This window comes from Nycticebus coucang, chromosome 6 (assembly GCF_027406575.1).
Source record: "Nycticebus coucang isolate mNycCou1 chromosome 6, mNycCou1.pri, whole genome shotgun sequence".
Lineage (NCBI taxonomy): Eukaryota > Metazoa > Chordata > Mammalia > Primates > Lorisidae > Nycticebus > Nycticebus coucang.
Window position 1 is genome coordinate 31,194,999 of NC_069785.1, and position 24,751 is coordinate 31,219,749.

A 24,751-nucleotide genomic window follows, 5' to 3' on the forward strand; every position below is an offset into this window, starting at 1 on the left:
AAAGTGTATGAAGACCTAGATAATGCCATTATTCATATTGTCATAGGCACCCATGTTGGGTTGGTCCCCCTTGACTTTTGCCTAGCTGCAAGGACTTGAGTGACATCTTATTCCTCTTTCTGTTAAGTTCTGGAAGGCCGTGTAGGGCAGAGTGGAAGCCTGGCTTTCAGGTGCTCAGGTAGCTGTATTGTATGTCTAGGGGTGAGGGGAGCTGCTGCCTCTGCTCCCTTTGTTCAGACTCGAGGCTCAGGCAGCAGCAAGCGTGGGCGTCCCTAGGGGAGGCAGTGACAGCTTCAGTACTCACACGGGCTTTGCAGGTGACAGCTGGGGCTATGGGGCCCTGTCAGAGGAGATGCAGACAGACCCCACCATGCCCCAGTAGATGTGCCCCCTGGTGGATATGGGCCCTACCTTGAACTAGCCCAAGTCAAAGCTGAGTAGCTGTGAGAGCTAAATGTAGCCTGGAGCATGCTCCCTGCAGGATAGAGTGGGGTAAGGAGAAGGGGCCCAGAGTCCACAGACTTGATCTTAAGTTACAGATTAATTCTAGCAGATTTCTGTTCCTCTCCCGAAGTGTTTTCTCATCAGCAAATGGACGACCAAGTCAGGTTTAGAGCCTCTTTAGAGAGGCTCCTCTGGGCCTGTTTTCTCATCTGTGACAGCAGTTTGCATCCACAGTCATCCCTTCCCTGGGGCTCAGAGAGCAGATAAAGTGAAAAGATGGAGTAGAAAAGTTCTTTATTGAATAGGGAAGGGGTGCCCCTTTGCTGGTGCCTCCTGGGTCCTGGCCAAAGGAGGTTGCCACCACTGGGCTTTTCACGCTGGCACCTGAATGCAGAAATTCTGTTAGCACCTTACCTTTAATAACCTTAAAGGGAAAGTGCGTACAGGAATGGTCAGTCTCAGAATCAAATTTCAAGAACAGGGCTTCCAGCACCTTGCTTTTTTAAGAACTTCTTAAAGGCAAAGTGGATACGTGCAGCAGATAAGAGCCAGAACGTATTCTCAATAGTCCCTGGAACAAGTTGTCTCCATGCCTTTCTTTCCCTTTAGGGATCTCTTAAAGGAGAGGCACTTTAACGCAAAGTACAAGGCGGCAAACTCCGCCAAGGAGTGAGTCTACAAAACACTTTTCCAGTTCTCGCCTTTAGGATCTCTTTACCGGAGAGGTGGCCAAGCGCGGATTAATAAAAACCAAAATACTTTGCAGAACTATTTTTCTTCCTGATCTGCCAGAACCCGCCCCGCCCACCGGCCGCAGAGCGCCCGCCCGCAGGTCTGCGTCCTCGACTCCTGGGCGCCCAGGGCCAGACGTGTCAGGAGGATACCGCCCACCGGCCTGGGCTCGTCCCCGCGGCCACACTGGGGCATCCTGGGAGGTTTTGGCTTCCTAGACAGCCTCGACAGAGAAAGCCAGACGGGGCGGGGCGAGGGGGCGAGCCAAGGGCGCGGTGACCATGGCTACCGCAGTGGCCATGGCGACCGCAGCTCAGAGCACCGAGAGGTCATGACACGACCTGGACCGCTGCTTGAAGAACTTTGCATTGCGCGGCACCAAGTTGGCGAGGAAGCGCTTGGCCTTCTTGGTGAGGCTTTCTCGGCGCGCGGGTGGCGCGGGACCCTCGGGGCTGCCCAGCGCCTGCCGCTGGCCTCCCGCGCGGCTCCGACCCCGCCGCAGCCGGATCTGGCGCACGGCGCCCTCGAAGAGCTCCCGCGTGTTGTGGTGCAGAGCGGCTGATGTCTCGATGTGCTTGCAGCTCAGCGTCCCGGCCAGGTGGCGGCCCTCTGCAGGAAGGGACCGGCTTAGGCGCCCACTGGGCCGCACTGGGCCTGGGGCTAGGGTGGCCCTGGGGAAGTCCCGGGCGGGATGTAGAAAGGGATTGGGACTAAGGAATCTGGAAACAGATCAAGGCTGAGATGAGAAGGAAAGGGAGAAAGGGGCCTTGGAGAAGAGATGAGGAGTGAAGAGGAGATTCTCAGGTTCCTAGGAGTGGGGCAATTGGGGGTTAGCCTGGGGTTAAATGCCAGTGAGTTTGTGAGAGTAAAAAGGCCTTAGGGAGAAGAGATGACCTGGAGGTGAGACTTTTTTTTTTTTGGAGCTTTCGAGTATGGAATTGGTTTAGAATACACACCCTCCAGTGATACCTCCCGGCAACGGGCCAGGTCACTCTTGTTGCCAACGAGGATGACAGGTAGGTCATGGTGTGGCCTCCCAGCCCGGAGCCGAAGTAGGGTCTCTGGAACTTTGGAGAAGCTTCGGCGGTCAGTGACTGAGAAGACGATGAGAAAGGCGTCTCCTGTCTGAAGGCAGTGGTCCCGTAGCCACCTTCCAGCATCCCCCTACAGACAGGCAGAAAGAGTTGTGAAATGTTAGGGCTGGAGGAATAGGTGATCTTGTCCAGCACCTACACCACAAAGATGAGGGCTGTGAGAGAGAAGGAAGGCATTTGCTTAGGACAGAAAAGCTAGTTAATGGCAGACTATCTCTAAGTCCTCCCCCCCCCCCCGCCCCTTTTTTTGAGACAAGGTTTTGCTCTTTGCCCAGGCAGTGGTGTGGTCATAGCTCACTCAATCTCCTGGGCTTAAGTTATCCTTCTGCATTAGCCTCCCAAATAGCTGGATCTGCAGGAGTACCACCAACCCAAGCTTTTTTTTTTTTTTTTCTTTTTTGTAGAGACAGGGATTCTGCTATGTTGTCCAAGCTGAACTTGAACTGCTAGCCTCAAGCAGTCCTCCCGGTTTGGTCTCCCAAAGTGCTGGTGTGAACCACTGCACCCAGCCCAGAATCTTCATATCCAGCACATTTGTGGAGGAAGAAGTTAGTAATGTGAGCCCCACCTGGGACAGGAGCCCCTAGATCAGTAGTTACGCTTAAGCTCTTAATGAATAAAATGAATGCTATTCAGGATGGCGCCCATAGCTCAGTGGGTAGGGCGCCGGCCATATACACCAAGGCTGGAGGGTTCAAACCTAGCCCAGGTGAACAAAAACAACAATGACAACTGCAACAAATAACAGCTGGGCATTGTGACGGGTGCCTGTAGTCCCAGCTACTTGGAAGGCTGAGGCAAGAGAATCGCCTAAGCTCAAGAGTTGGAGGTTGCTGTGAGCCATGACATCATGGCACTCTACCCAAGGTGACAAATTGAGACTCCGTCTCAAAAAAAAAAAAAAAAAAAGAATGCTATTCTAGTGTAATTTGGCCTCTTCATTCTACATAGTAAACTTTATGTCCAAATATTCAAAAGTCCTCACTTGTTTTTCTCCTTCCCTGATATTCCAAAGCTCTGAGTTCTTAGTTCTGTCACATCAGACTCTTCTAGGATAGAAAGTTTATGGGTGGGATCAATTCAGAGTGTCTCCCCTGGCTTACAGTGTTCATCAAATTCAGATCCTAAGTTTTGTTTGGGTCAGAAGATCCTGGGAGGACTGTGGGTCTTATGATCACAGGCATGGTATCACAATGGTGTGGGCCTTTGTTCTCTGAGATGATACAAATGAAAGAAAAGGTTCTAATATATTTTGAAACCAGGGCCTGCAGGCCCACCAGCCTTCACCCAGACTTTGCCCTTCCCCAGTTTTCCCAGCTTCATCACTTGCTTGCAGCCACATCTTAATTCTCACCTGTTCCCAGATGTCATAAACAACTAGAGTCACTTCCTCTTTATCCACGATAATGCGTCCCTCATAGGTGTCCTCTGTTGGAAAATGGGGAGAGGAAATAAAGCCCATTAGGAGGTTCCCCAATCCTTGTGAGACTTGGTAACCAGGGACCCCCATCTCCCTCCACAGAGGCTGCAACAGAAAGCACTGAAGTTTCTCTGAGTTCTGTCCTTTAGGGGCTGCATATGTCATGAGCACTTCCATCCCTGACCAGGGCCCCGAGGTCCCGTTGACCATACAGGTCTCCCCTGAATACCTGGATTCTCTGGCTCATGAGCACTGTCTCCCTGGAGACTGCCGAAAGTGCCTGCTAGGGTGCTTTTGCCTACGCCACTCTCCCCAACCAGCATGACCTTGAAAATGCCATCTTTTTGGGCAGGTGCTGCCTCCCCTGAGCCCAAGGAATCAGAGGAGCCAGAGGATGAAGCCTGAGGTGGCCAGTCAAGTTCATCTACAGCCTGGGCCCGCCGGAGCTGGTGCTTGTAGGGGACAGGCATACTGCCTCTTCTTCTGGGGGCCCCTGGGACAGAGGATGGCCCACCCTGATCCAACTCTGCCAACAGTTTCTCTGGCTTCTTCAGGAGTGTGGCATCTGTTTCTGGGAGGGGGGAGCAAAGAAAAGAAGACTATGAGTGAGGTATGCCCAGTCATCTGCAGAGGGCTCAATCTAGGCTGCTTTAGCTTCAGAGGCCTGGCCACACCCAATCTATGACCAGGACCCAAAGGAACTGAGAATCTTCTTTGGCATGACCTCTCACTAAACTCCCCAGAAGCCCAAACTGGTGAGCCTCTGTGACTGACATGATGGCTTTCCCAATGTGGTCCCAGCCACAGCCTATTTCAAAACATGCCATATAGGAGAGGTGCCTGTTCACAGGCTCATACACCCACTCATGCTTAACACCAACATACAGGCACATCCCCAGGCTATGCCTCTAGCGCTGTGGGGTAGGGGGAGGCTGCTTTTCCTTCCATCACGAGGCCTTGGCCCCCTATTGCTTCCTATATTGGTGATCTCTACACCAAGAAGGGGCAAAAGGGATAAGAAGCTGAAGCTGCTGCCCAGCTTCCAAGAAGTAGGTTCTGACAGAGTCAAAAACTTTGTGGGGTGCCTGTTCCTAAGAATAAGGCCTTTGCTCTCTGAGATAACGTGTGTTGGGTCTTCCCTGCAGGGGTGTGTGAGAAGAGGGGCCGCTGCTTCCCAGGGCCCTATAGGTGAGCTACCCCCAGTGCATGGTTGTGTGAGAATCCTATATTGCTGTTCTGGTGAGCGGGAGAGAATATTGTGTTCTCTAAGAGGTAGAGTGTCGTGTGTGAGCAAAGGAGAGAGTGACAATGCACAGGTCAGGGTAACTAGAGGAGGAACAACAGACACAACAAAGGGGAATGGAGAGAGCTGGAAATAGCCCAGGATAAATACTTGGCTGGTACCCAGAGCCTTCCCAGGGTAGCCCCCTGCCTGTGATTCCCAGGTTTGTAGGCTGCCCCTGTCCTCCTCCCTGGTGCTCCAGTCTGTCCCAGCCGCTTGGGAATGAGGCTGAGCTAGGGGCCATGTACCACTTTATCAAGCAAAGCCCTGGGAGTGATGGGGGAGGGGTCACTTAGGCAGCTCTTCTCCCCCTCCACCCTAGCCCAGCCACGTCCTTACGTGAGCAAGGGTCTTCCATTTGCTGACTTGCTCTTCTCCTCTTGCTGATTGGGTTCAAGCTTTTCCACCTCCCATCAAAGCTTCGGCTCCCACCCTATGGTTTTCAGCCCGAACCTGCTCAAGTTAGCCCTCACCTGGTGTGGGTGTCTCTGGTGGGGAGACCCGGTGGCTGCCAGAGGGGCAGAGTGCTGTGGTTTCTGTGTCCGTGTCCATGTCGGTGTCGGGCTCCATGTGCATTGGTGTGCGTGCTCGTGTGCAGCCCAGCGGCTGGCAGCACCGCTCCCTCACTCAGCAGCACTGTCAGCTTTTTCCTTTAAATACCACCCCCCCCCACACACACACAAAAATGCCCTCCCCCCCAGACACCTGGGGAAATTGTCCCGCCCCCTGATGAGGTCACACATGCTAATGAGCAGTGATGTCAGCGGGATTCCCTCCTTTCTGCATTCCCCCCTTCCTTTGTGTCGCTTCCCTCTGGGAGCACACACACTACAGAGCATGGTTCTAAGGCGTGACAGCACAAAGTGAGAGGGGCAGAACTGACAGGGGTTGAGGTGGTTTCAGTGGATAAGGGACCACGGGGAGCTGGTGGTCTTTCTCCAGGAGCCAGGACTGTACTTTATTTCTGTCTATATTTCCAACCACTCAGTCCAGTGTCCAGCCCAAAATGGGTGCTCAGTGGCTAAAAAGAGGAGTGGTCAAGAGGCAGAGAAACCAAAAGCTGATCTGAAAGACAAAGAATAGGCCAAAGGAGATGTGGGGACAGGGAAACAGCCATCCTACCACCACCTCCTTTTCTACTCTGCCTCTTTGGGGCTAAGAGCCACAAAAGTAACCGTTTCTCACCCTGTAGGCAGATAGGAGGCTCCTATGGCTGCTTTGTTTGGGCAGTCATTTTCGTTCAGGTTTAGGTAGGTCCAAACCATTGTAGGAACAGCTTCAGCTTCTCTCTCTCCCTGCTAGGACCCCGAAACCAGTGTCAATTAGAGCAGGAAAAAAAGGAAGAGACAAAACTAGCCATCTCAAAGAAGTTCCCAATCTTAAGTGAGGGGCGGGAAGTGCCGCCCCTCACACACCTCTCCCACCAGCACTCTTTGGGACAGTCAGCAGGTCTTCCAGGCTACCCAAGGCACATACACAGTCCTCTTTGTGGGAAACCCAGATAGCACATCTCCTTTACTGTTCCTCTTCTGTCCTCTCAGGTTCTCACTCTTGTCCCCCTCCTTCCTGACTCCATCAGCAGCCAAACACATTCGGATTTCCTTTCCTTGCCCCCGCTTTTGCTAGGTGCTGTGCTAAGCACTGTCCTGCATGGTTATCTCCTTTCGTCTTCATGACCCTAAGGCTCACAGTGGTAGATGGGTGGCCTGTCCCCAAAGCAATCACACAGCAGGAAAATAGGAACACCAGGAATCTCATTCATATCTTTTTAGTGCCAAAGATTGTTTTTTATTTCTACACTGTGCTGATTTTCTTCTCTTAAATGTTCTGTCTCCTGTTACTGGGTACAGTTGATATTATAATCCTCAGGGGACTTTTCCAATGGACGAGGCAAATAGTAATCTTGGGAATAATGTGCGGGGACATGTCATACACAAGGTCAAGTACAGGGTGTATAGGGAGTGGAAAGGACTTCTTAGTGGCTAAAATACTCATGTGCACGACTCCAGGCCTCAACCATGGCCTACTTACCCTGATTTTCACCATTTTACAGAGTCCATGTGTGTTTCTATATTATAGATTAGAAGTATAGAGCAGCAAATGACCCAATAACCTGGTAGAAGGGAGGCAATACCAAAAAACAAATAAAATTCAAGCAATCATAAATATTTTTCAAGCGGTCTGAGGTTATTTAGCATAAAAGCAAAGAGCTCCTCTGCTCCTACTCTTATAGCTTCTGAAGACACTGCTGCAGCAAAGAGCTGTTGGGTTTTTGTGAATGCCCTTCATATGGCCCGAAAATTTTATTTTACATTGCAGATATGCTGAAGATGAGTGTAACATTTTAGAATGATATCCTTCCAAAATGAGTTGTTGTTTTAAGTTTTAAACTGCAAAGGAGGGTGGCAGTGCCTGTGGCTCAGTGGGTAGGGTGCTGGCCCCATATACCGAGAGTAGCGGGTTCGAACCCAGCCCCTGCCAAACTGAACAACAACAAACAATAGCCAGGCCTTGTGGCGGGCGCCTGTAGTCCCGACTACTCCGGAGGCTGAGGCAAGAGAATTGCCTAAGCCCAGGAGTTGGAGGTTGCTGTGAGCTGTGACGCCACAGCACTCTACCAAGGGTGATGAAGTGGGGCGGCGCCTGTGGCTCAAAGGAGTAGGGTGCCGGCCCCATATGCCAGAGGTGGCGGGTTCAAACCCAGCTCTGGCCAAAAACTGCAAAAAAGATAAAAAAGGTGATAAAGTGAGACTCTGTCTCTAAAAATAAATAAATAAACTGCAAAGGAGTGAAGTTCATGTATCTGGAAAATTCACTTAGCTGCCGGGGCGGTGGGTCATGCTTGTAATCCCAGCACTTGGGAGGCCGCGGCGGATGGATTGCATGAGCTCACAAGTTTGAGATCAGTCTAAGCCAGAAGGAGACCTTGTCTCTAAAAAATAGCCGGGCGTGGGCGGCGCCTGTGGCTCAGCGGGTAGGGCGCCGGTCCCACATGCCGGAGGTGGCGGGTTCAAACCCAGCCCTGGCCAAATTAAAAAAAAAAAAAAAAAAAAAAAATAGCCGGGCGTTGGTTTGGCGCCTGTAGCACAGTGGTTACTGCATTGGCCACATACACCGAGGCTGGCAGGTTCGAAGCTGTTCCAGGCCAGCTGAACAATGACAACTGCAACAACAAAAAAGAGCCAGGCGTTGTGGCAGGTGCCTGTAGTCTCAGCTACTTGGGAGGCTGAGGCAAGAGAATAGCTTAGGCCCAAGAGTTTGAGGTTGCTGTGAGCTATGACGCCATAGCACTCTACTGTGGGCGACAAAGTAAGACTCTGTTTTAAAAAAAATCACTTAGGTGGTTGGATTCTTCTGTGATACCAGATAAGAGTGAGTAAGAGGCTACAGACCTCAGCAACAATTCTCTATCATGACTTTGTGACTTCTGACTGCCTGCAATCCAGCCTTGGACCACATGAGCAAGCTGAGTTTCAACTTGAACAACTTCCCCCTCAGCCCCACTCCCGCTACCTAGCTCGGGAGGTCCAAAGTCCAGCCTACAGCCATAGCCCTCATGTCTCCACAGTTCGCTTGTCCTGTGGATTCTCACCCTGACTAGAATGCACACTTTATTCCAACTGCTGACAGCATTCTTTAGAATCCAGTTTGGGCCCTCTTCCAGGAAGACCTCTCAGATTTATCCACAGTGATGCTAGTACCGTCACATTCTCAATGTCTGTGATTGCTCCCTCGTCTTTGCCTGCTTTGAGGCATCTCAGCTGAGAGTTCATCTGTCGTGCATAGGACAGATTGTTAAGTGCTTGGTGGGGTGGAGGGTGGAAGGCAGGAGTCACGGTTCCTGTGTTCCACCAAGGACAGTCTGCTCCTGTGATCTGTGCTCTGGGAATACTCCATAAATGGGAACCTTCCCAGCTGTAGGGCCCAGCTGGCTTCCCTGCCTTCTAGCCTGACAGTGAGTAAAGAAGCTTGGTGTCTTCCCCTGGTGTCAGTCACTATAGAGCTGGGGCCTAGGCAGGTGGAGAGGATTGGTCCTTATAGTTCCCAGAATTTTCTTACCTTCTGAATGGTACAAAAATAAACAGTGAGGTGGTTGAAAGACAAACAGGAAGAAGGTGGAAGGTGGACAGCTAAGCAAAGACCTCCCTGAGTAAGAGGAGATGAGTGTAAGCTGAGAAGTAGAAGTAAGCTGAGAAGTAGCTAATTCACAAAATTTTAACATTTAGGATTCCTTTATTTTTGGCCTCTACTTCCTGGGCAATGGCCTAGCTATGGGATGAAAGCATTTGTTTTGCTCTTTTGTGAGCCAGGCCCCAAGAGAATGGGGCTCTGCCCAAATGCTCCCAGAGGGCTGGAGAGTCTCTAGCCAATTGGTATTCTGGTGCTTAAGGGCACTTTTTGGTGGGGGTTTGGCAAGGATGGAGTGTCCAGGCATATGATCCTTTAAGAACTTTACTTTTTAGGCAGGCGCCTGTAGTCCCAGCTATGTGGGAGGCTGAGGCAAGAGAATTGCTTAAGCCCAAGAGTTCGAGGTTGCTGTGAGCTGTAACACCACGGCACTCTACCAAGGGCAACACAGTGAGACTCTGTCTCAAAACAAAACAAAACAAAACAAAAAAACTTTACTTTTTAAAAACAGCCACTGAATGGTAGTGGTATGGAGAGCTCGGCATGTACAGAGCGCACTCTCTTGTGTAAGCCCTTTCCCTGCCTGAGGGACACCTCGCTTTAAAGCAGCTACACAGGGTCAATGGGAAGCCTACCAAGTCCCCTCAGACCAAGGGCCAGAGAAGGAAGTGGTAGAGCAGAAGCTGAGCCATCCTCTAGAGGGCTGTGACTAGAGCCCCCAGGGGAGGCAGATCCCCTTAGGCAAGCAGTGGCTCATCCTCTGCCTCAACCACCCAGACCCCTGGCTCAGCCAGTGGCACCAACAGCACATCATCCTCATCTTCTGGGGCCAGGACTGCTGTGTGGGGTCCAGGCAGGGTCCGGGTTGGTCCTGGGGGACCCAGACTGGATAGGAGACGGCCTCTCAGGGCCTGCACCACTCCAGACAACAGTGATGGCTCTACGGGCAGTGAGGGCAGTGGCTCTGGAGTCTCGGGGACAGGAGGGAGGGGCTGAGATGTGCTGGCAGATGGCAGAGGAGCCTTAATGGGCAGTGGAGGTGCCTGTTCACCATCTTGCCCACCCACTGCTCCACCCTCACAGGCTGGACCTGTGTTGCTATCTAGAGCCTCAAGGGGAGCAGCAGAAGGGGTGACCTGGGACCTAGTCTCAGGGGCCCGGGCTGGGGGGTTGGATCTTGGAAGCAGGCCCCAGCGGCGGAGGCGGCGCACTAGGCGGCGCACCAAGCGGCCCCTTGGGCGGCGGCGAGCACCTGAGGCACCTCCTGGAGTCATGTCCTGGCGCAAGAGCTGTAGCAGGGAACGCAGGTTGCCTAGCACTGAATTCTGCAAAGGGAGGAGGCAGACATCAGAGTCAGAGGGCCTGAATACTGAATGAAGGAGGGTCCAATGGCAGGGCTACAGCAGGGTTGGGACCAGGAGGTGCTAGGAAGGAGTTGCTTACATCATTAGGGTTCTCCGTAGGGAAGTCTTCCACAGGTGGGATGGCACCTTGGGCAATGAGCTGCCCATAGGAAGGTGGTGCCTGCTGTTGTACAATCTCGGCCTCCATCCGGGAGAGGGGGGCGAAAATGCTAGAAGGATGAAGGCTGCTCAGACACTAGTAGTTCCCAGGCAGAGCAGACCACCCCAGCCTAGAAAGACCTCCACCCTCCATACACAGGCCAGGACAGCTAACGCTTTGCCATGGCTTTCCCAAAGGTCATCTGAGGTTCCATCTTCCTTCAGATTGCTTTCAGGATTTAGACCTGTCCTTCTAGGAGCTATTTTTTTTTTTTTTTTGTAGAGACAGAGTCTCACTGTACCGCCCTCAGGTAGAGTGCCGTGGCGTCACACGGCTCACAGCAACCTCTAACTCTTGGGCTTACGCGATTCTCTTGCCTCAGCCTCCCGAGCAGCTGGGACTACAGGCGCCCGCCACAACGCCCAGCTATTTTTTTTGTTGTTGCAGTTTGGCCGGGGCTGGGTTTGCACCCGCCACCCTCGGCATATGGGGCCGGCGCCCTACTCACTGAGCCACAGGTGCTGCCCCCTTCTAGGAGCTATTGACAAGCTGGTCACAGGAATCTTTCCCCAAGGTGGACACCCTGATGGTCCCCTGTGGCTGTAGAGTCTCACCCTTTGTCCCCACTCCTCTACCACCAGCCCCATTCCCACTGACCTGTACTCCTGGGTGCGAATGGCATAGAGCTTGCAGGTGCAGCCCAGGGCGATGACCAGTAGCAGGCCACATACTAGGCTGCCAATGACTGCAGCTGTAATGACCTTGCGGGGCAGGGCATAGGAGCAGTCCCACTCATCGCTGCCATCTGCACAGTCTGGCTGCCCGTCACACACCCACGTCTCATACACACACTTCTCATCCCGGCATCGGAAGTTGCCAGGCTGGCAGTGCCGGCAACGTCTCTCATCTGCTCCATCAGCACAGAAAGTCTGGTAGTTGCAGCGGTCAGCAGGCAGGTAACAGGCCGTGGCACCAGGGGTGCCAGCAGGCCCACAGGGAAAGTGACCAGGTGGGCAGCTGGGGCAGTCCTCCTCATCTGTGCCATCAGCACAGTCCCATGAACCATCGCAGCGCTGTGCCTCACTGTAGCAGCGCTCACCTAGGCCTTCGCCAGCCCCTAAGCCAGAACCTAAGCCACAGGGTCGGTCCCAAGGCAAACAGTAGCCCCGCACATGGTAAGTAGCATTGAAGCCCCGACCATTGCTCCAAGGAACTGTGCGATAGGCCACAACAGCCTGGCCAGACAGTGTCTCCACAGTGACAGCCTTGCCATTGCTGAAGTGAGTGAGGCTACGCAGCAGCCGGGAGGCCTCGGGGGGCCCTGGGCCATCATACACATGCACTGCATCTCCATAGCCCAGGTCCAGGGCTGTGAAACGCACTGCCAGGCGCCGGCCATCATGGGGGTCCAACAGCCAGTGGCAGAACTGGGGGTGGGAGACTGAAACCAGATGCGAGTATCCGGGGGAGGAGAAGACCCCATAGAAGTCCTCCAAGGTGAGATTGCAAGGCAGGGTAAGGACAGGGCCTGGGGTCAGGCCAGGGAACGGGTCTGAGATGCAACCTGCTTCATCAGAACCATCTCCACAGGCATCGATCCCATCACAGCGCTGGGTAGCAGGTACACAGCGGTGGTTCAGGCACTGGAACTCATTCGGCAGGCACATTAGCCAGTCTGCAGAGGCACAGTAGAGAGGGGCTGTGAAGCACCTCAGGATCCTCCTCTCCTCCCTGGGCTTCCACTGCCTGTTCTAATGGCCCCTTAGACACCTGTGTCTGGCCTACCTTGGCTGTAGGAGAGCAGGAAGCCCTGGCCCATGGGCGCTCTGGCCCCAGTATAGCTGTAGGTGATGGTGACATTGCCCCCAGGCAACTGCAGAGGGCTGGCAGGTGCCTCACATAGGGAGATCAGTGGCTGGAGAGGGGAGTGCAGGATTAAACGCTCTGAACCACAGGCCAGGTGCAGTTTCTGGAACCTACAGGAGCAGAGGAGAGGAGGATAGGAGATTTTCTTTTTTTTTTTTGGCCGGGGCTGGGTTTGAACCCGCCACCTCCGGCATATGGGACCGGCGCCCTACGCACTGAGCCACAGGCGCCGCCCAGGAGATTTTCTTGATCATCTCCAGGGGAAATGCTGGCTTTTGCCTCCCCAAATGCCACCAAGCCCCTTCTGTCCCAAGAAGCACAAACACCTGCTTATCTATGATCCAAACAGCCAAAAGTAAACTCAATTAACCAAATATTTTTTTTGAGACAGAGCCTCAAGCTGTCGCCCTGGGTAGAGTGCTGTGGCATCACAGCTTACAGCAATCTCCTGGGCTCTAGTGATTCTCCTGCCTCAGCCTCCCAAATACCTGGGACCACAGCCACCCCCCACAATGCCTGGCTATTTTTTGGTTCTAGTTGTCAATTGTTTGGCAGGCCCGGGCTGGATTCTAACCCACCAGCTCTGGTATGTGGCTGGTGCCTTAGCCGCTTGAGCTACAGGCACTGAGCCTAACTTTTGTAGGCAATGTAGTCAATGGGACAGTCCTAATCTAGGCCAGTAGTACCATAAGACCAAAGGATACATCCTAGAGGCCTTTGGAAAAAACTGACTTGTTTTCAGGGACTGAATTAAGAACAGATTTCTTGCCTTCCAGTTGCTGCAGCATTGTCACCCACATATGGTACCAGAAGTAACCAGTGATTACCATACAGTTCAATTAATCAGAATTCTTAACCCCTGACAGTGGCAGGTGGTTGAGTCCTGGGTACCCCTTGGCCCTAAAGCCCCCCTGTCCTAACAGCCTAACAGTTCCCTTTGCTCTAATAGCCCCTCCCCAGATTGCCCTCTCTCTTCACCTACCCCTTTCTGGAAAGGGAATTCATGGAAAGTGAACAGTGTGAGGCAAATAACCAGGTAGTTATCATGGAGCCCAACCCCATGACCCAAGTTCAGAAGCACCTGGGGAGACCTGGAATGTTTAAAAGATCTGGGGAGAGGGCAGCGCCTGTAGCTCAGTGGGTAGGGCACTGGCCACATACACCATGGCTGGCAGGTCTGAACCCAGCCTAGGCCATAAAACAACAGTGACAACTGCAAAAGGAAAAAAAAAAGCTGGGCGTTGTGGGAGGCGCCTGTAGTCCCAGCTACTTGGGAGGCTAAGGCAAGAGAATCACTTAAGCCCAAGAGTTTGAGGTTGCTGTGAGCTGAAAAAAAAAGATCTGGGGAGAGATGGCACCCGTAGCTCAGTGGGTAGGACACTGGCCACATACACAGGGGCTGGCGGGTTTGAACCTGGCCTGGGCCTACTAAAACAACAATGACAACTGCAACAAAAAAAATAGCTGGGCGTTGTGGCGGGCACCTGTAGTCCTAGCTACTTGGGAGGCTGAGGCAAGAGAATTGCTTAAGCCCAAGAGTCTGAGGTTGCTGTTCAGCTATAATGCCAAGGCACTCTACCCAGGGCTATAGCTTGGGACTCTGTATCAAAAAAATAAAAGAATAGGGCGGTGCCTGTGGCTCAAAGGAGTACAGCACCGGCCCCATATGCCAGAGTTGGCGGGTACAAACCCAGACCCGGCCAAAAACTAAAAAAATAAAAATAAAAATAAAATAAAATAAAAGAATTAAAAAATAAAAAATAAATAGAAAAACTGAGGCAAGAGGATTGCTTGAGCCCAAGAGTTGGAGGTTGCTGTGAGGTATGATGCCACAGCACTCTACCCAGGGTGACAGCTTGAGATTCTGTCTCAAAAACAAACAAACAAAAAATCTTGGGAGGCTAAGGAATGTTCTAAGCTTTTCTTTTCTTTCTTTCTTTTTTTTTTTAAATCATAGCTGTGTACATTAGTGCAGTTACGGGGTACAATGTGCTGGTTTCATATAAAATCTGAAATATTTTCATCAAACTGTTTAACATAGCCTTCATGGCATTTTCTTAGTTACTGTATGAAGACATTTGAATTCTGGATTTAGTAAGTTTCATCTGTACCCATTCTAAGACGCACCATAGGTATAGCCCCACCAATTACCCTCCCTCCACCCTATCCTCCCCCCTCCCATGTTCTAAGCTTTTAAAGACTAGTTCTGAGGCCGAGCACAGTGGCTCATGACTGTAATCCTAGCACTCTGGAGGCCCAGGTGGGTGGACTGCCTGAGCTCACAGGTTTGAGACTAGCCTGAGCAAGAGGAAGACCTCGTCTCTAGAAACAGCCAGATGTTATGGCGGGTGCCTATAGTCCCAGATACTTGGGAAGCTGAGGCAAGAGAATCACTTGAGCCCAAGAGTTTAAGGTTGCTGTGAGCTATGACGTCAGGGCCCTCTACCAAGGGCAACAAAGTGAGACTCTGTCTCAAAAAAAAAACAAAAAAGAGAGAGAGAAGAATAGTTCCTTTTTTTTTCTTTGAGACACAGCCTCAAGTTGTCGCCCTGTGTAGAATGCCGTGACGTCACAGCTCACAGCAACCTCTGACTGTTGGTCTTAAGCAATTCTTTTGCCTCAGCCTCCCAAGTAGCTGGGACTACGGCACCTGCCACAATGCCTGGCTATTTTTTTTGGGTTGTAGTTGTCATTGTTGTTTGGCAGACCCGGGCTGGATTCGAACCCACCAGCTCCGGTGTATGTGACTGGCGTCCTAGCCACTTGAGCTACAAGCGCAGAGCCTTTTTCTTTTTTCCTTTTTTTTGCAGTTTTTGGCCGGGGCTGAGTTTGAACCCCCCACCTCCCGTATATGGGGCCGGCCCCCTACTCCTTTGAGCCACAGGCACCACCCTTCCTTTTTTTTTTTTTTTTGTAGAGACAGAGTTTCACTTTATTGCCCTCGGTAGAGTGCCGTGGCGTCACACAGCTCACAGCAACCTCCAATTCCTGGGCCTAGGCGATTCTCCTGCCTCAGCCTCCGGAGTAGCTGGGACTACAGGCGCCCACCACAACGCCTGGCTATTTTTTTGTTGCAGTTTGGCCGGGGCCGGGTTTGAACCCGCCCCACCCCCACTGAGCCACAGGTGCCGCCCTCCTTTTTTTTTTTAATGTCACCCTGGGTAGAGTGCTGTGGCATCACAGCTCAGAGCAACCTCAAATTTTTGGGCTCAAGCAATTCTCTAGTCTCAACCTCCAAAGTAGCTGGGACTACAGGCACCCGCCATTACGCCTGCCTTTTTTTTTTTGCAGTTTTTGGCTGGGACTGGGTTTGAACCCGTCACCTCAGGCATATGGGCCCGGTGCCCTACCCCTTTGAGCCATAGGTGCCACCCATGGCTAGCTATTTTTATTATTGTTGTCATTGTTGTTTTGCAGGCCTAGGCTGGTTTCAAACCTGCCAGCTCTGATGCATGTGGGTTCAATGGAATATGGGCGCTGAGCTGGAAGAACAGTTCTTAATCCCAGGCAGAAACATGCAGTTGATTGAAAGCCTCCTCAGACTAGTCCTATCTGAGGCTTGGTACCTGTAGCTCAGTGCGTAGGGCACCGGCCACATACGCCCAGGCTTTCAGGTTCAAACCTGGCCCAGGCCAGTTAAACAACAATGACAACTGCAACACAACAAAAAAATAGCCGGGGGTTGTGGTGGGTGCCTATAGTCCCAGCTACTTGGGAAGCTGAGGCAAGAGAATTGCTTAAGCCCAAGAGCTGAAGTTTGCTGTTATCTGTGAAGCCATAGCACTCTACCGAGGGAGACATAATGAGACTCTGTCTCAAAAAAAAAAAAAAGAAAGAAAAGAAAAGTAAAAAAAAGAATATAGCTCTATTTGAGCCTAGAACTGTTTCTAGAGTGACCACTGTCTTTTGGAGATGCCCAGGATCCAAGCTAGATGTCCATCCTAGCCCAGCTCCAATTCACCATGTCTGGCCCAGAGCAAGACAGGCTTTTAGGCTCAGTGCCTGTAGCACAGTGGTTACTGCACCAGCCACATGCACCAAGGGTGGCGGGTTCGAACCCGGCCTGGGCCAACTAAATGACGATGACAACTGCAACAAAAAATATCCAGGTGTTGTGGCGGGTGCCTGTAGTCGCAGCTACTTGGGAGCCTGAGGCAAGAGAATCATTTAAGTCCAAGAGTTTGAGGTTATTGTGAACTGTGACGCCACAGCACCCTACCCAAGGCAACATAGGGAGACTCTGTCTCAAAAACAAAAAAAAGACAGGCTTTTAGGACAGACTAGGCCAAATCAAATTCTTCATCCCTGTTGACAAGGATGCAAATTTCATGGAAAAGTGATCCCTGAAAATTTTTCCACAGTGGAGGGTGGAGGGGAAGGGGAGAGGAATGGGGCCTTGCCCTGCTTCTCACCTGACAGTTACTGTCTGCTCCTTGCTGCCCAGGATGAGCCAGGTGCAGTTGGCAGGGGAGATGTGGCTGTCACGGCCCAGAGGCCTCTGTAGAGTGCCCTGTACTTCCAGTAGCACTGCTGGGGGTTCCTCACAAGCTGGAGAGAAAGGCAGGTACACTTGTAGAGAGCCCCTTAGCATCCCACCCCACCCTAGGCTTGAGGCTTCCAAGGGCCTGGGCTCTTCAAAAAGGAGCAGAGCACCTGCCCTACACAAACACACTACAATTACAGCCTTCTGGACCCTATCTTCCCCACAATCTTCATGGCTTCACCTTAAGTATTAATACCACAAACAATTCTGAGGTCTGCTTTGTGTCAGCTACTGAGCCAAGAGGAGCAGGAAATACCGTCTCTACTAGCTTCAGGGACACTATATTCTGGCTAGGGAGATAAACATGACTATTCCAGGAAAAAAAAAAAAACATGAAATAGTACATAGTAGCTAATAGGTGAGGGTCCACACAGATTCCCCATCTATAAAATAAAGTGTAGATGATTTCCATTCTAAAACTATGGTAGGTTCCATGGAAGCCAGGGAAGAGAGAGACCTTCTCTTGCGTGTTCCCTTATGCCCAAGGCTGCAGAGCCCCAGGAGTTCCCTTTACTCACCAGGATTTGAGAAAATGATCCGGTCTGGATGTGCCAGAGCGCCTCCTGGAGGAAGAGAGAGAAAGCGCAGGAGAGTGAGTCACCCTTAGGAGTTCTTCACCTGAACAACTCAAGGAGGACAGGAAGCCATCTGGGACTTCCGGGCAGTTTATAGCAAGAGGGAGGAATTGGAGGGGGACTGGGAGCGAAGGCTGCGGTGGTCGACCTCCAGGGTCGGTCCAGCAGCAGAGTGATCTGGGGAAGCCGGAGAAAGGACGAGGGCTGAGTGGAGCTCAGGGGGCTGGGGCAGGCAGTGGTCGGCGTGGTAGCAGGGGCTGGGGAGCACGGGCAGACAGGGTGGGGTGAGGGGGTCTCTTAGGAGGCAGTCAGAGCGGCTGGACTCGGTGACAGTCCGGGGGATGGGGTGCCAGTGCCGGTAGGTAGTCTCGTTTCGGTTCTTACCAAGGAGGAAGAGAATGAGGATGGCTGGTAGCATCTTGAGCCGTCCGGAGGTGCAGGAAGAGTCCCGGAGCTTCGGTCGTCTACTCACTGGGGAGGCAGCGGGGCTGTAGGCGTCCAGGCTCCCCGGTGCCACCTCCCCAAGGGGGCTGCATGGCCCGGGCTCGACCCGTGCTCTGGATGCCAGGGCTGGGGACCGAGAGACGGCGCGGCCCGGGAGTAGGGGCGGTGCCTCTAGCAACTTCAGAGTTGTTTTCTCCCGCAGCCGCCGCGCTCTCTCTCGCCGGTCGAATCCTGGAGCCCCGGGACTCGGCTCCGGGCCGGGTGCTGGGACGCACTGTAGCCTACAGTCAGCTCGCAGGCCGCAAGCGCCCCTGTCCGGCCCTGGCCGCCACCTGCCGGGGCTTGAGGCCACTTCCTCTTTCAGGCCAAACTTTGCCGACTGTCAGCCCCCAGGGCCGGCTCGAGCGCCGCTCAACTTCTCCAGCGTGTCCAGCCCGCAGAACTGCACGGGGAAGCGGGGGAGGGGGAGAGGCTCGGCTCAGCGCCCCAGCCCTTGCCCAGGCCGTACCCCAGCCCGCCCAGGGGTTGGAGGAGTCGGGGCGCAGGGACCCGGCCGGTGACGAGCCTGGTCCCACCCCTGTCAGTCACCGCGCGGGGCCCGCCCACCTGCTAGTCTTAACCCCTTTCCGGTCCTGCCCGGACTTGTCAGACCCGCACTTGACGCACAGCTTTAGCTTACGCTTTTAACTCTGCTTTGTTTCGTCTTTTGGTTGTAATATGTTTGCTGTTACAAGACACATTTGTAACGTTTGTAAAATGGCATCTGCTTATTCCATATCTGTCATGTATTTGCTTTGGACCCTTAAGCTCTCGGTGCTTTTCTTGTCCCAGAGTCGGATATTAGGTAGCACTTTTTGTAGTGAGCCTTTATTACAGCAATTACCACACGGTATTGTAAGTATTTGTTTATTCGTCATTGCCGTCCCCGCCCCGCCCCGCCCCTTCTGGAAGCTGAAACTTCCCGTAGGCTGGGCCTAGACTGTTTACTTTTTTACCCACTCTGCTTCTCTCCTGCTGAGACGCACTAAGAACTCAGTAAATGGCCAATATATGCCTTCTCCACGTGCTGGTTATGTGACCTTGAGAAAAATTACTTAACCACTCTGTGCTTCTCAATTATAAAATGAGGTTTATGATAATGCAACCGTTTCTTAAGTTTGTTGCGAATATTTAGGGAGATAATGCAAGTGGAGGACTAAAAATACATCTCTAGGAAGCACTCCATGTCTGGTAGCAATTATTATTACTCTAATTTATGCGAGGTTGGAGTTACTGATTTCCTGTGGCACTAATAGGTAATATTAGTAAACAATAACAACTACTATCAAACACTTTTAAAATTTCAGATTATTGTGAGGGTACAATTAGGTTACAATGTTAGCAAACACAGGCCGTGCCTGTGGCTCAAAGGAGTAGGGGTCCGGCCCCATATGCTGGAGGTGGAGGGCTCAAATCCAGCCTTGGGCAAAAAAAACAATGTTAGCAAACACTTTTGGAGATTTTTCCACCCTTGAAGTACAGATCTAAGTAAGCCCTTTACCAACTACTTAGTAAGTACTTTAATAATACTAAATACTTTAGTTACCCATAATATTTTACAAGTATTTGCTCACTTCATCCTCTCGATGACCCTGTGAAATGCATACTATTGTTAAACCCATTTTACAGATAAGGAAATGCAGACACAGAAAAGTTAAGTATTTTGCTCACGAAGCTGTCACCCTGGGTAGAGTGCAGTAGCGTCACAGCTCACAGCAACCTCAGACTCTTGAGCTTAAGCGATTCTCTTGCCTGAGCCTCCCAAGTAGGTACAAGGGACTACAGGCCCCCTCCACAATGCTCGAGCTATTTTTTTTTTTTTTTTTGGTTGCAGTTGTCATTGTTGTTAGACAGGCCTGGGCTAGGTTCAAATTCTCCAGCTCTGGTGTATGTGGCTGGCGCCCTAACCGCTAAGCTACAGGCGCCAAGCCTGTATCTGTGAGTTCTGTGAGTTCATTTGTGAATTTAATCCATCAGAGTTTGAGAATATTAAGGGGGGCGGTGTCTGAAGCTCAGTGGGGAGGGGACCAGCCCCATATACCAACGGTCGCAGGTACAAACCCCGCCCTGGCCAAACTGTAACAAACAATAGCCAGCTTTTTTCTTAAAAAAAAGAAAGAAAGAAAAAATATTAAGGGGAGGGGGGCTGAAAATTGCATCTGTACTGAAGATGTACAGGTTTTTTTCCCTTGTCATCATTCCTTAAACAATACAATATAATGATGGTTTACATAGCACTTACATTTTATTATGTATTCTAATCTAGAAATAATTTAAAGTATATGGGAAGACATGCACAGGTTACATATAAATACTATACCATTTTATATAAGGGACTTGATCATCCTGGATTTTAATATCTTTGGGGGTCCTGGACTAATATCCTGCACATAGGGATTGGGGCAACTATAAATGGTGGAGCTGGGGCGGCACCTGTGGCTCAGTCGGTGGGGCGCCGGCCCCATATACCGAGGGTGGCGGGTTCAAACCCGGCCCCGGCTGAACTGCAACCAAAAAATAGCTGGGCGTTGTGGCGGGCGCCTGTAGTCCCAGCTACTCGGGAGGCTGAGGCAAGAGAATCGCTTAAGCCCAGGAGTTGGAGATTGCTGTGAGCTGTGTGATGCTATGGCACTCTACCGAGGGCCATAAAGTGAGACTCTGTCTCTACAAAAAAATAAATAAATAAAATAAATGGTGGAGCTATGGTTTGAACCCAGGCAATCTGGCTCTGGATAAAGTACACATTCTTACTACTCTCTCCCCTCTACAAATGGTACAAAACAATTTTCTGTGAAGCCATACAGGTGGCCATAAAAAGGCCCTTAAGGATTAATGAGAGAATCCAATAGAACCCTGAAGGTAGGAGGGTGCAAAAGGAAGGAGGATAAAAAGATTGGGACGGCGCCTGTGGCTCAGTGGGTAGGGCGATACCCAGGGCGGTGGGTTTGAACTTGGCTCTGGCCAAATTGCAACAAAAAAATAGCCGGGCATTGTGGCGGGTGCCTGTAATCCCAGCTACTCGGGAGGCTGAGGCAAGTGAATCACCTAAGCCCAGGATTTGGAGGTTGCTGTGAGCTGTGATGCCACAGCACTCTACTGAGGGCAATAAAATGAGACTCTGTCTCTATTTTTTTTTTTTTTTTTTGTAGAGACAGAATCTTACTTTATGGCCCTCGGTAGAGTGCCGTGGCCTCACACAGCTCACAGCAACCTCCAACTCCTGGGCTTACGCGATTCTCTTGCCTCAGCCTCCCGAGTAGCTGGGACTACAGGCGCCCGCCACAACGCCCGGCTAGAGACTCTGTCTCTATTTAAAAAAAAAAAAGATTGGGGAAATTCAAAAACGTTTAGGTCCTAAAAGCAGTCATGGAGGTTTTAGTTGAATCCACCTATATTTTTGACTCTTGAGTATTTAGTGGATGCCTGGAATTCCCTCCATCCCTCCCTTCCTTCCTTTTTTCTCTCTCTCCCTTTCCCTTCTCTCCCTTCCCCTTCCCCTTCCTAGGCTAGCATGCCCTGGTATCTTCATAGCTGACAGCAACCTTAAGCTCCTGGGTTCAAGTGATCCACCTGCCTCATTCTCCTGAGTAGCTGAGACTACAGGTGCCCACCACTACACTTTGCTAATTTTTCTATTTATTTCTTTGTTTGTTTTTGACACAGAGTCGTGCTCTGGGACCCTGAGTAGAGTGCTGTGGCTCACAGCAAACTCAAACTCATGGGATTAAGTGATTTTCTTGACCCAGACTCCCAAGTAGCTGGGACTACAGGCCCCCACCACAACACCAGGCTATTTTTTTTTTAATTAATTAATTAATTTTTTTTTGTAGAGACAGAGTCTCACTTTATGGCCCTTGGTAGAGTGCCATGGCATCACACAGCTCACAGCAACCTCCAACTCCTGGGCTTAAGCGATTCTCTTGCCCCAGCCTCTCGAGTAGCTGGGACTACAGGCGCCCGCCACAACGCCCAGCTATTTTTTGGTTGCAGCTCAGGGCCAGGTATGAACCGGCCACCCTCAGTATATGGGGCCGGCGCCTTACCGACTGAGCCACAGGCGCCGCCCACCAGGCTATTTTTATATTTATTTATTTATTACTTTTTTTTTTTTTGAGACAGAGTCTCACTATGTTGCCCTCAGTAGGGTACGTGGTATCACAGCTTACAGCAACCTCAAACTCTTGGGCTTAAGTGATTCTCTTGCCTCAGCCTTCCAAGTATCTGGGACTACAGGTGCTTGTCACAACAACAGCCAGCCCGGCTATTTTTGTTGTTGTTGTTGCAATTGTCATTGTTGTCTAGCTGGCCTGGGCAGAGTTTAAACCCGCCAGCCTTGGTGTATGTGGCTGACACCGTAAACACTGTGCTATAGGCGCTGAGCCAAATTTTTCTATTTTAGAGAAATGTCTCTTGTTCCTGCTGGTCTCCGAGCTCAAGGGATCCACCTACCTTGGCTCCCAGAGTGCTAGGATTACAGGTGTGAGCAACCACACCAAGTCAGATGCTTGGAATTCTTCAGACTTCACTTACAGTCTAGTTGGAAAGAGAAGTCAGATACATAGATTAAAAATGCCAGACATAGCTGTGTGTGGTGGCAGGAGCCTGTGGTCCCACCTATTTGGGAAGCTGAGGCAGGAGGATTGCTTGAGCCCAGGAGTTTGAGGTTGCTGTGAGTTAGGCTGAGGCTGTAGCACTTTCGCCAAGAAGACAGAGCAAGACTCTGTCTGGGGGCTAGGATGGAAGCTAGACAGTTATGGAAGTACCTGTGGGAGCATCATGTGGGGAAGTAGGAAATTTGTAAAGGAAGCAGGGGAGGTGTTGGTGAGATGGGAAGAGTTGTGGGGAGGTGAGGAAGGGGATGTGAATCCCTGGTCTGGAATCTGAATAAACTGAAATTTGCAAAAAATAAAACCAAGACTTAATGCTACTGGGAGCAATCATCATCAGGTAGAAAGGGTAGAACAAACTTCCATTCTATAAATATTTAAATGCCTTCTAAGTGCAAGGCACTGTGGCAAACACTGGGAGTTAATATTTAAGAGTGAATTGAAGCCAAAAAAAGATAACAAAGAAATTAAAGAGGACCCAGATACTTACAATGAGTTTAAGGTTTAATTAGTTTAGAAAGTTTAAGTTTCTGGGCCCATATAAGTCACATTCTAGACTATCAAATACCTTTGTGAATGGGCCTGTGGAAATATACTTGGAAATTTTTGAGGAATTATGAAAAATAGTGGAAGTAATGGAAAAATGGAAGATGTTTAGTTTTTTTGTTGTTTTTTTTTGAGACAGAGTCTCACTATGTTACCCTCAGTAGAGTGCTGTGACATCACAGCTCACAGCACCCTCAAACTATTGGGCCAGAGTGATTCTCTTGCCTCAGCCTCCCAACTAGCTGGGACTACAGGTGTTCATCACAACGCCTGGCTATTTTTCTGTTGCAGTTGTCATTGTTGCTTAGCTGGCCCAGGCCAGGTTCAAACCTACCAGCCTCATGTATGTGGCTGGTGCCATAACCACTGTGCTATGGGAGCCAAGCCAGATATTTATTTTATTTTATTGATTTTTTTTTTTTTTTTTTGTAGAGACAGAGTCTCACTTTATGGCCCTCGGTAGAGTGCCGTGGCCTCACACAGCTCACAGCAACCTCCAAGTCCTGGGCTCAAGCGATTCTCTTGCTTCAGCCTCCCAAGTAGCTGGGACTACAGGCACCCGCCACAACGCCCGGCTATTTTTTGGTTGCAGTTCAGCCAGGGCTGGGCTTGAACCCGCCACCCTCGGTATATGGGGCCGGTGCCTTACCGACTGAGCCACAGGCACCGCCCTATTGATTTTTTTTTTTTGAGACAGAGTGTCACCCTGGGTAGAATGCCATAGCATCACAGCTCACAGCAACCTCCAACTCCTGGGCTTAAGCGATTCTCAATTCTCTTGTCTCAGCCTCCCATTTTTTGGTTGTAGTTGTCATTGTTGTTTGATTTATTTTTTATTTATTTATTTTTTTTATTTTTTGGCCAGGGCTGGGTTTGAACCCACCACCTCTGGCATATGGGACCGGCGCCCTACTCCTTGAGCCACAGGCGCCGCCCTGTCATTGTTGTTTGGCGGGCCCTGGCTGGATTTGAACCCTCCAGCTCCAGTGTATGTAGCTGGTGCCTTAGCCACTTGAGCTACAGGTGCCGAGCCAAGATGTTTATGTTTTTAAATGATAATATCTAGGTTTTGTAGAGTACTCACCAAATGCTAGGTATTATTCTAAATACTTCATATATATTATCTCATTTAATCTTCACCACACCTCTAGGAAGTAGGTGTGTTTTGTTTTTGGGGTTTTTTTTTTTGCAGTTTTTGGCTGGGGTTGGGTTTGAATCCATCACTTCCTGTTTATGGGGCTGGCGCCCTACTCCTTCGAGCCACAGGCGCTGCCTAGTAGGTGTTATTTTTGTCTTCATTTTGTAATTGAGGAAACTGAGTCATAGTGTGGACAACTTGCTCAGATCAAACTACTAGCATGTGCCAGAGCCAAGACTTGAGTCAAAGGCTGGCTGCAGTGGCTCATGTCTGTAATCCTAGCACTCTGGGAGTCCTAGGCAGGTGGATTGCCTGAGCTCACAGGTTCAAAACCAGCCTGAGCAAGAATGAAACCCCGTCTCTAAAAAATAGTCAGGCATTGTGGTGGGC

The 24,751-nt window shown here is 50.9% G+C and overlaps 2 protein-coding genes across 3 annotated transcripts; both read right to left on the reverse strand.

Annotated features, from left to right (window-relative positions):
- Positions 1-727: 727 nt before the first annotated feature.
- Positions 728-7,932, reverse strand: REM2 (RRAD and GEM like GTPase 2). Of its 2 annotated transcripts, XM_053595668.1 has the most exons (7): positions 7,004-7,932; positions 6,158-6,270; positions 5,446-6,037; positions 3,920-4,261; positions 3,625-3,698; positions 2,133-2,340; positions 728-1,785 (listed from the first exon to the last, which is right to left on the reverse strand). In XM_053595668.1, exons 3-7 carry the CDS (start codon positions 5,546-5,548, stop codon positions 1,490-1,492), a joined length of 1,023 nt encoding a protein of 340 aa, XP_053451643.1. In that variant the 5' UTR covers positions 5,549-6,037; positions 6,158-6,270; positions 7,004-7,932; the 3' UTR covers positions 728-1,489. The 2 variants fall into 2 exon arrangements, with proteins under 2 accessions (XP_053451643.1, XP_053451644.1); XM_053595669.1 differs by having other exon boundaries at positions 3,920-4,255; positions 5,446-6,270.
- A 1,253-nt stretch (positions 7,933-9,185) lies between these two features.
- Positions 9,186-18,574, reverse strand: LRP10 (LDL receptor related protein 10). Its single transcript, XM_053594724.1, has 7 exons — positions 17,972-18,574; positions 17,531-17,575; positions 16,882-17,017; positions 12,389-12,579; positions 11,261-12,278; positions 10,544-10,673; positions 9,186-10,425 (listed from the first exon to the last, which is right to left on the reverse strand). The coding sequence occupies exons 1-7, from the start codon at positions 18,003-18,005 to the stop codon at positions 9,838-9,840; spliced, it is 2,142 nt and encodes a 713-aa protein (XP_053450699.1). The 5' UTR covers positions 18,006-18,574; the 3' UTR covers positions 9,186-9,837.
- Positions 18,575-24,751: the final 6,177 nt, after the last annotated feature.